This window comes from Lepisma saccharinum, chromosome 15, assembly GCF_977018435.1.
Source record: "Lepisma saccharinum chromosome 15, izLepSacc3.1, whole genome shotgun sequence".
NCBI lineage: Eukaryota > Metazoa > Arthropoda > Insecta > Zygentoma > Lepismatidae > Lepisma > Lepisma saccharinum.
Genome location: NC_139243.1, coordinates 76,378,807 through 76,388,556, shown reverse-complemented (window position 1 = coordinate 76,388,556; position 9,750 = coordinate 76,378,807). Strand labels below are relative to the sequence as shown.

General features: G+C 38.3%; 1 protein-coding gene across 1 annotated transcript in view; it reads left to right on the top strand.

The window, feature by feature from the left end:
• Nucleotides 1–417: 417 nt before the first annotated feature.
• LOC145999346 (uncharacterized) overlaps nt 418–9,750 on the top strand; it is a 34,127-nt gene continuing 24,794 nt past the window's right edge. The window contains exon 1 of the mRNA XM_083136287.1: nt 418–880. Coding sequence (XP_082992413.1) covers nt 418–880 — 463 coding nt within the window. The remainder of the gene's footprint in view (nt 881–9,750) is intronic.

Here is a 9,750-nt window from a genome sequence, read left to right as displayed (position 1 = left end):
GTATTTCTACCACTTTTGGCTAATCGCGAAGATGAATGATGAGAGATGATACGAGAGACGCTCGCAAATAACACTCTAGGATTCGAACTCGGAACTCTTGGCGTCGCAGCGCGCTGTGCTAAACACTCCACCACGAAGGTCGGCTCAAAAATAAAATTAGTGTATAAATATGCTGCAAAACGCGAATTTTTTAGCCATGTGTTGGTCCTTTCCTTCCTCTGCCCCCAATTACGCAAAGACAGAGGCGTCGGCACCGAGCCTCAGCCAATGGCACAGCAGGGGATGGTTCGTGGTCCGCCCACCCAAGATGTGTCGGTGGTCGCAAGGGAGAAGGTTGCGTTGAGTTGACATGCGACTGTCGCTGCCAGGGGACAATCCTCAGTGCGTGCCAGCTAGAACTCTCTCAGTGCTTCCAAGATGGAGGACAGGCTACCGTCTCTAGCATCTTCCTACGGCCACTTCGCCAGCTACGCTCCCGGAGCGACGCTCCATCATCCATCGCCGCTACCAGCCTTTGACTGGCACGTGTTCCCCCAGAGCTTACCAGAAGCTGGATTCGACTACGGGACTTTCAGAGAGGATGTCGGCAATGCCGTCTCGCCCCCCTTGGAGGAAACTCCGGTGTCCTTTCTGGAAAAGTCCAGGTCCCCTTTGACTCCAGCGGAGCTTCGGTTGGCCGGAGACCTTCTGGGGTCGCTGAACGTCCACTTCTCTCCAGGGATGACCCAAGATACCATCGACCTCCTGTCGGCCTTCGACCACGTGGCTCTGGACAATCGAGTGAACGATATCGTGGACTTTGCCGGTGCGGAAGGTTGTCACGACGACCACAACAACAATGTCAGCTGTGTGGACAACAATGATCTCTGTGCTGGAGAAGGTGAGTACTACTATAGGATGTTTTATTAAAATGCAGTGACGTACGGGTGCCCACAGGCATGGGTGTCGACAGAAATTTTTGTAGGGGATAAGGCGAGTGATAAATCTTGAATAGTATGAAATAATAATAATAATAATAATAATAATAATAATAACAGTGGCGGCGCTTGGGTTCCAAAACTAGGGTGCCAGATTCCAAAACTGGGGAAGGAGGCAAAGACGGTATATTTTCCCTCGTATATAAGGTTTAGCATTATGCGGGGGCAAGAATGGCAAAAAGTGGTGGGAGGGGAACTGCCCCCCGTAATCGCCGCCACTGAATAGTAATAATAATGAAGGTCATGATTGAATTGAATTGAATTGTTGTTTTAGTTCACTTTATGCACAGAGAGGCTAATCGGAACTGGACCTACAGTTTAAAGTGCCTTCACCGAGTATCGAACCCGGGGCCCCTTGATTACAAGGCGAAGATTCAAAGGTCATGATTGCTATTATAGAATAATAACTATTCGATTTTTGTTATTATCATTATCCAGAGCCGTAGCGGGAGGTAAATATGCGACAGAGAAATGTACACTTGGCAGAGGTAAGGGGAGAAGGATAACATACAAGGTGTTACCCTACCTTTGTTCCCATTGAAGGTTTTACAAGCGATGAAGTTACCCCTAGATACTTCCCTTGGGGCGTCATCACATGAAAATATATATCACCTTTCAACTCGATAGATAACGTTCCTTGTTCGACCACGTCACGAAAAGATCTATATCATAAATAACTTTCGATTATGAGGTTGGTTTTACATTATACTTTCTTAATGTAATTCTCAACTTGTCCCGAAGTGTTCGGTCGTTGTCATAATTTGGTTGGCTCACACCGCGTATTTTTGTGATTTCTAGCCAGACGTGCTGAGTTCAGGTACTATTATCACAATCAATTATGTATATATGATATGTTCCAACATGATGATTACTAATGTCGATTTTCTTCGAAACACTATTGACTTCTTATTGACCTCTTACCGAGTGCTTTTGACCATTCTGGTCTTATGATAGTATGACGTCTAAATAATTGTGAGGGTCATGAGTAGGGCTAGGATTTTGATGCAAATGCATCTTTTTTTTTGGTAAGGCAGAAACGTTGCATAAGTAGATAGGAACCTGTTTTACACGTAAGTGAATAAATTGGGATGCCTTTGTTAGGGCATTTTTCAAAAAAAAATTTTTATCCTTTTTGGAGTAAAGGTGATTTTTTAAACTTTTTAAACCGTTTAAGTCATTTTTTGTCTTTTAAAAGTCATCTTATGCATTTTTCTACATTTTTGTGAAAGAAGGGGCATTTTACATGCACATGTAGGCCTAACCCTTTGAAGGAGAGAGGTTCCCGACTGTCGTCTCATTGCCTACAGCGCAGTTCTGAAGAACTGTGTTTGAAGAAACAAAGAAATTCTGTGCAGTATTGTTGACACAAGCTGTTGTGTAAATTCAGCTCAAACAATATGATTTCCCCCTTCATCAGTAAATACATTGTTGCGGAACGGATTATTGTTCAAAATTCCACTTTAGTTGCACTACATGGAATTGAAAGTGACTTAACAGCAAGTGATATTGTTCATTTCAAGTACATTCCTCTTATGTCGGTGGAAGTTGAGAGAAGTTTTTCCATGTACAAGGAATTCTTGTTCGACAACCGACAATCATTCACTTTTGAAAATTTGAATATGATTTTCGTTGTGTACTGCAACTCAGTACTTAAAGTGTAAAAGATGACAAGAAGTGAACTTTCTTACTTGTACTACAATACGCAATGAACATGTGATAGATACTGTAACGTTAATTTGTATTTGAATTTATCTTGGTAGTTTATAAATTTGTTTTACAAATCTTTCAGAATTTTTAGGTCTAAGTTTATAGGGCGTTTTCTTGCATGTATTAGGTCATAAATGCATCTTTTAAAGGTCATTTTTTGGGAATTTTAAGGTCATCAATATCCCAGCCCTAGTCATAAGTATTTAAAATTAGATTGTAATCCGATGTAATCCTCCAGTACGAGGTTCAGAGATAAATGTAGCTATTGATATCGGAAATAGAACCACAAGGCGTAATAAATTTTAAAATAAAATGTCTCGATATTGTTGTCTTAAGTGGCATTGAAAATATAAATGACTGAGCGATTGTATAGCTTCTCCGCACTGCCAAGAAGTTGAGGACACAAATTTTAGACGTGCTAAATGCTGTTTAACCAAAGCATATCCTGTACGAATTCTTAATATGAAAACAATCACTGGCCCAGGTAGATTCATGTTTCGAAGTGTTTTTCTCTGTGATCCCTTTCCGAAAGATAAAATCCTGGTTACGCCGATGTTATTGTTGTTAGTTTCATGACATTGTTGCAATTCTCCATTGTTTATGAATTTTTAAATATAGCATATATGATTTTTTTCATTTGATTTAATTTTTGCTGCTTTTCTGCCACTTTTGGCAAATCGCAACGATGAGGATAAGGGACGATATGATGGACACTCACAAAGGACACCCACAACTAGGCCGGGATTCGAACTCGGGACCCATGCCGTCGTGGCGCGCTGTGGTAACCTAACCACTCCGCCACCGAGATCGGGTATATTGTTGTTTTTTACTGAGTGTATGTGTGTTTCCTGATTTCAAAATTTGCAGGATGGAAATATCATAAACCATGGCGAAGAAGAAAATATCGAAGGGCACACATAAAATGTCGGTGCTTGGTAGTGCGGGGGAGGGCGGCAAGATATCTAACTAGGGGACAGCTTATATTCTTGGGGACACTTTTATAATCAATCCACAGGATTAGTCGCAGGGTGCGAAATCACTGCAGATTGGTGGGGGGAGAAGCAGAGAAATACAGACACACACAATATATGTATGCAGTGGCGGCGATTAGGGGGCGAAGGGGGCAGTTGCCCCAGTTTTTCCCACTTTTGCCTCCGCACTATGCTAAACTTTATCTACGAGGGAAAGAAAACTGTCTTTGCCCCCCCCCCCCAGTTTTTCCACCTTGCCCTTTAGTTTTGGAACCCAATCTCCGCCACTGTGTATGTATGTGTGTGTGTGTGTGTGTGTGTATATATATATATATATATATATATATATATATATATATATATATATATATAATGCCATTATATAAAATGTTTCAATTTTGAAATTACCAAATTATATTATAAAATATTCAATATGTTATATCGACTGCCGTTCATTCAAAATTCGATTGCAAATGAAGATTTTAATATACAATTAATGCTCTGAACAATGATTTACGTGACTAAAGGGGAGGGACACAAATTAATAGATATTAAGATGATACAACTTTCCTCTATAAAATTCACATCTAAATGTTATTACATGTATTATTAATATATTATGTACTTTGCTGTAGCTGACGAAAGGCGATGAGAAATGGAGAAGAAATAAGTCGGACTAATTTGTGTGTTCTGGAGATTGCTGGGTTCAGCGTCCTTAGAGATGAGGCTCTTTGTTGTTCGTTCTTTGTGTGTGTTTTCGATATTGTTACAGCAAAGTATATTCGACTTCCAAACTAATTGTTTATATTTGTTGTTAGAACAAAATCTCTCCCCCTGGAAATGTTTGGTGGGAGAGAAATTTCAAGCCAAAATCTTTGGTGGGGGAAATTTCCACCTGTTCTCCCGAGATTTCGCATCCTGGATTAGTGTATAAAATGAGGACAACTGTTCATGCAGTTAAGGCACTGAAATGCACAGTAATTATATTTTGTTATAAACTCTTGCAGACTTCGTTCAAGATTGATTGAATTCGTGTTTGAAGTCCACTTTATGCATAGTAAGGCTAATTGGGACTGGACTTACAGTTTAAAGTTGGATCCGAACCACTATGTATCGGGTATCGAACCCGGGACCCCTTGATTACAAGGCGGCGACGCTACAACTGCGCCATGAGCGAAGCGACAGCTCGTTCAAGAAGAAGCTTTAAAAGTTAGAGGGAAATTTTATTCAAAGTTTATGTCGAATGGCCTCTGACAAGAAACTAATATTTGGTATTTTCGAAAGAGTGGATTAAATAGTAAAATATGATAACATAAGGTGATTCCGGCATTTTACACTCTGTGTTACCGATCTAACACAGTTCTCACTTTGGTTATTCTGTTTGAATGCTAACTACCCGAACTTTAATTGTTATTAATAAGGCTCGGAAGTTGAGGAAAAATCCTTTTTCTTCCTTGTGTCCGAAGACGAGGCCCTACATAATATATGTTCATTTTGGGTCATTGTAGGCCAGAAAAAGGTGGGTTTTATTTGTCCTTTTTTTACCTTTTTCGGCGTTTTTTGGCTTATTGGTCCTTCTTTAGCCTTTTTTAGTCTTAACGGCTTTCTTTTGCAACTTCAACTTTCGACTACGTTTTTACTGCCCATTCTCAATTCGAATTATCATCAGTTCATCACCTCTTAAAGTAAATAAATAAAAAATATATATATATATATTTTTTAACCATCCCTGAAACGAGAGAAAAACATTTTTGGACGACTGAAGCAGGTAACCCTAGTGTGGTTAGGCCAAATATGATTTTTCAAGTATGATTTTTCAAATTATGTAAATCTAAAAAGTATATAACGTCTGAAAGAAGATGCATTTCATCCATATAGTTTTTTTCGCACTGTCTGTTCCATACCACCAGAATTTTTTAGTTTTTTATTCATTAAATATGTAATTATAACTGAAGTTGTTAATTAATTTGGATCACATTTATACGTTCTATTTTCCATTTTTAGGTCCATTTTTTGATAATTTTAGGTCTTTTTATAGTTTTTTTTTGGCAATTTATAGGTCTTCAATTCCGAGTTATTTTTGTAACTTGGAATGGACGGTGCTAACGTCGGTGGGGGGGGAGGGGTCGACGAACCGGTTTGATCTCCCTCCAGACGCCTATGCCTACAAGGAACGGAATAATTGCGCACATCACGCCTTAAAATAATATTAAATTCAAAACGCATACATTTTTCTAAAATATACGAGGTAAAGTTTCTACCTGGGTACAATTCAGCAATATGTGCGTCGAGGTCGGGGAGGGATGGGGGATTCGAAATCTATTTATTTAGTAATTCATTTACTTTAGCTGGATAGTTTTGCAAACTAAGTACATCATATTTAATCCGTTAGATGAAGAAATGGAAGATCAAGTTAAGTGTTCAGTAAGGCTAAAATAAAAATACTTTCAACAATAGAATAGTGGCCGACCTCCGTGGGCGAGTGGTTAGCACAGCGTGCCAGGACGGCAGAGGTACCGAGTTCGAAATTCGTCCTGGCTATGCGCGTCATCACTCATCCGCGATTAGCCAAAAGTGGCAGAAAAACGAAGTAAAATAAATTAATTAATCCATCAATAATAGGATAGTATACACTGACGTAAATAAATATACTTTTTGCCAGTGGTTCCCAATCTTCGTGACTCGTCGTTTCGGTAAATTCGTTTTTAAAAGTGGATGCACCGATCGCAACAATTGTGCTCGTAAATATATTTGATTTTTTTTAAACTTTATGCGTTAATTGATATGTACCCTTGCAATGTAATATTAATAACTAAATTAGAGAATAATCAGAGAGAGTATTAATTCTATATTAGGGTAGCCCGGGGCTATATCGGTCATTTCACATTGAACAGTATATAAAAAATTGAAAAAACTTTTCCTTCAAAAATTGTTAATTTATTCTGAAACACCATTCTTTTGGCTTCAAAAGTGCACAATTTAAAATTATATGTTTATATTTCTCATAGTTAAAAAAAATGAAAACACTGAAACATTACACATTGCAAGATTTTCCAAAACTACGGGGTAATTCTGATCATTGACGGCTATTCTGATCACTTGCAAAATCACATGTCAAGATATATTTTCCACAAATAAATTGTTTCTTACCAAAAGCCCCGACGCATATTTCATGCAACCAAGTGTTGCATCGTTGACATCGTATGCAGTCAACTTTAACAGTACTGTCGTTAAAGTTGTACAATTGACCGCAAGGACTGCTAGAAATGTTGTCTCCATCGTTACCGACATTCTTAGTTTGCTGTCTTCTTTTCATTTTCTCCCCTACAGGCGTATGCTCGTCGTATGGCATGCTCCCACTTTTCTTCTACATCGTTTTGAATTTTCTGGCTGTTTGGTGGGAGATGGGATTATTTCAGAGAATGGTGAAGTGGAAGATTATGTGCTTGGTAAATTTGTAGAGGCCCTGAGAGGGGAAGATGGTGCAGTAGAAGGGCCTGGATTCTTCTAGCACTGGAATGACGTATATGGCACGTATACATCTCCACGCAGTACGCTTGAAACATCCCTATTCATATTGTCCTCCGACCATTTCATTCGAATCCCTTTCGACTTGTACGTGCGCATCATCTGCAACGATAACGAAAGTTATCGTAATTAATTTTTGGAGTGGAGTAGTACAAAATCTGATGATCGATATAGCCCCGGAAAAAAATTATCGTAAAAGCCCCAAAAGCCGATATTTCTTTCATTGGTTGGCTACACTGCGCTACACAACTTTGGCGCCACGTGTATGACTAACAACTAATATACCTACCCCTTTGTTAAATATATAGTTACTCACTTACTCATAATTAGGGAACGGAACTTTATGTGCTAAAAAACTCAGAAATGTTTATTTTCTTATGTGTCATAAATGTTGAAAATATGTGATAAAAACAGGAAAATATGTGACAAAAATGAAAAACATTTGGTAACAAAAACAAAATATTACATGCATTTTAACAGCTGAAATCAGTTTCTAAATGCTTACCTCCTAGCGAGCTATTTTTTGGAAGAATTTCATTGAATCACCATAGTTTTTCCAAATTCTCCGCTGTAAATCTGTGACGATTATCTCTAAAAAGCATCTTATATTGTGAGAAAGACCGCTCCACGTCACAAGAAACAATTCTTGCATATTTGAAGCACGAAATGCCACTAACGCTGAAGTTTTCCAAAGCTTCCTCTTCCTCTACTTCAGCTTCCAAAACACGTGCAATTTGGCACAAAGTTTGAAAACCTTGTTTCTTCCCAAAAAAATTCTGTATATTTTGACATTAGCACTTGTGCGTTAGATCCAGTGGTGGGGGTAATATTTTCCCCCAATAGGATCGTAGGCGAGACGCCAGAAGTCTGCCAGCGAGCGTGTTCAAAGACAAAACAAACCTAGAAATCTCGATATGAAAGAGGTGCGGAGAATAAACATTTTTCCTTCGAGGATTTCGAGGTAGATGAAGCCAATAAGTGATTTTATGTATTTAAAATAAAAATTCGAAAAATATGTATTTACATACGGAAAACTGGAAAATATGTGTTTTTATGTAAAATAAAATTTGCTGTGTTGACATATAAGGCTATGATCAGAATTTTGGCAAAAACGAGGGTCTCTATCTTATCGCAGAAAAAACATTTAATTACCAAAAGTTCCGTTCCCTACTCATAATAATGTGGCTGGTACAGCTTACGTTCTAAAGCATTTGTGTTTAACTCGGCGAATATGCACATGCAGAGTACATACCTTGTTTCAAAAACCGAGTTTTTACAGGCACAACAATTTACAAACAGCAGCACTGTCGTGCGCATCTCAACCGTGTAATTTCTCCTTCTCCACTGATGCCATGCATTTTGCCAACCCGAGCATTAACAATGCGCTAGGATCGAATATTTTTTCGTCGATCGATATAGCCCCGGGCTACCCTATGTATATTCTTGTTGACAAGTACAAAATTTAGTTTAAATTAGTTGATAACGACTCCATCTAATGGATTTTTAAGTTTCCTCTGCCGTATAATTTGTGACGTGCTGATTCCATTTTGGACATCCGAGAATTCCAATTTATCAGAATATTTCCACTTCAATATATTTGTTAATAAAAATTTACTGGGAGAACTAAATTGATCGTGCTGCCAGTCCGTTTGAGTCGAAATTTGAAGGCGATATAAGCATCTCTCTCGTCTCGTTCGACATTTTCGTAAACTACAATATACTGTACTTGAAAATTTCTCCTAACATAAAATTGCTTTACTGTCTTGTATTTTCCGAGCATACTAAACTTCGTTACATGTTAATTATAAATAGCTTGTCTATGTCTTTTACGTAAATGCACATTTAATCTATCAGTGGCAACCTTGAATCTTTGTACCATTGTTACTAAATTTGCATTTTTGTTATTTAACGTTACTTTTTTAGAACTTTTCACTAATCGCGACGATGAGAATGTGTAATGGTAAGATCAAATTCATGGAAACCTAGATGGTAAGTCCGAAAGTCGACACAAAACAAAAAAATATATATATATCATTGTAAAACTGGCCGCGAGTTTGATACGCATAAATTTAAAATCAATATCTATGGTTATGAAGTCATGATAAAGTGTTCAAATTTAAGCAATAAAACGGTTGCGTCCAGTTTTAGATAATCAAGAGGCAGATTGTTAAATTTTAACGGTAGATTAATATTGTAAAGCAGGTTCCAACACAATAGATTGCAAGGATATCAAAACACTTTATGTTCGACAAGCATCATTTGGGCCATGAATATAATGACGACATATTTCTGTAAGTGAATGTGGAAGCATCTGTTGTTTTCCGTAATTACTAATTTTGTTTGTTTGTTTGTTTGTTTGAGTTGGTGTTTTAAGTCCACTTTATGCACAGTAAGGCTAATTGGGACTGGACCTACAGTTTAAAGTGGGAACCGAACCACTATGTGCCTCCACCGAACCCAGGACACCTTGATTACAAGGCGAAGACGCTATCACTGCGCCATTGGGAAGGCACTAATATGGCTCGTGAGGCATCCCTGATGGCATAGTGGTAACGTCGTAGCCTTGT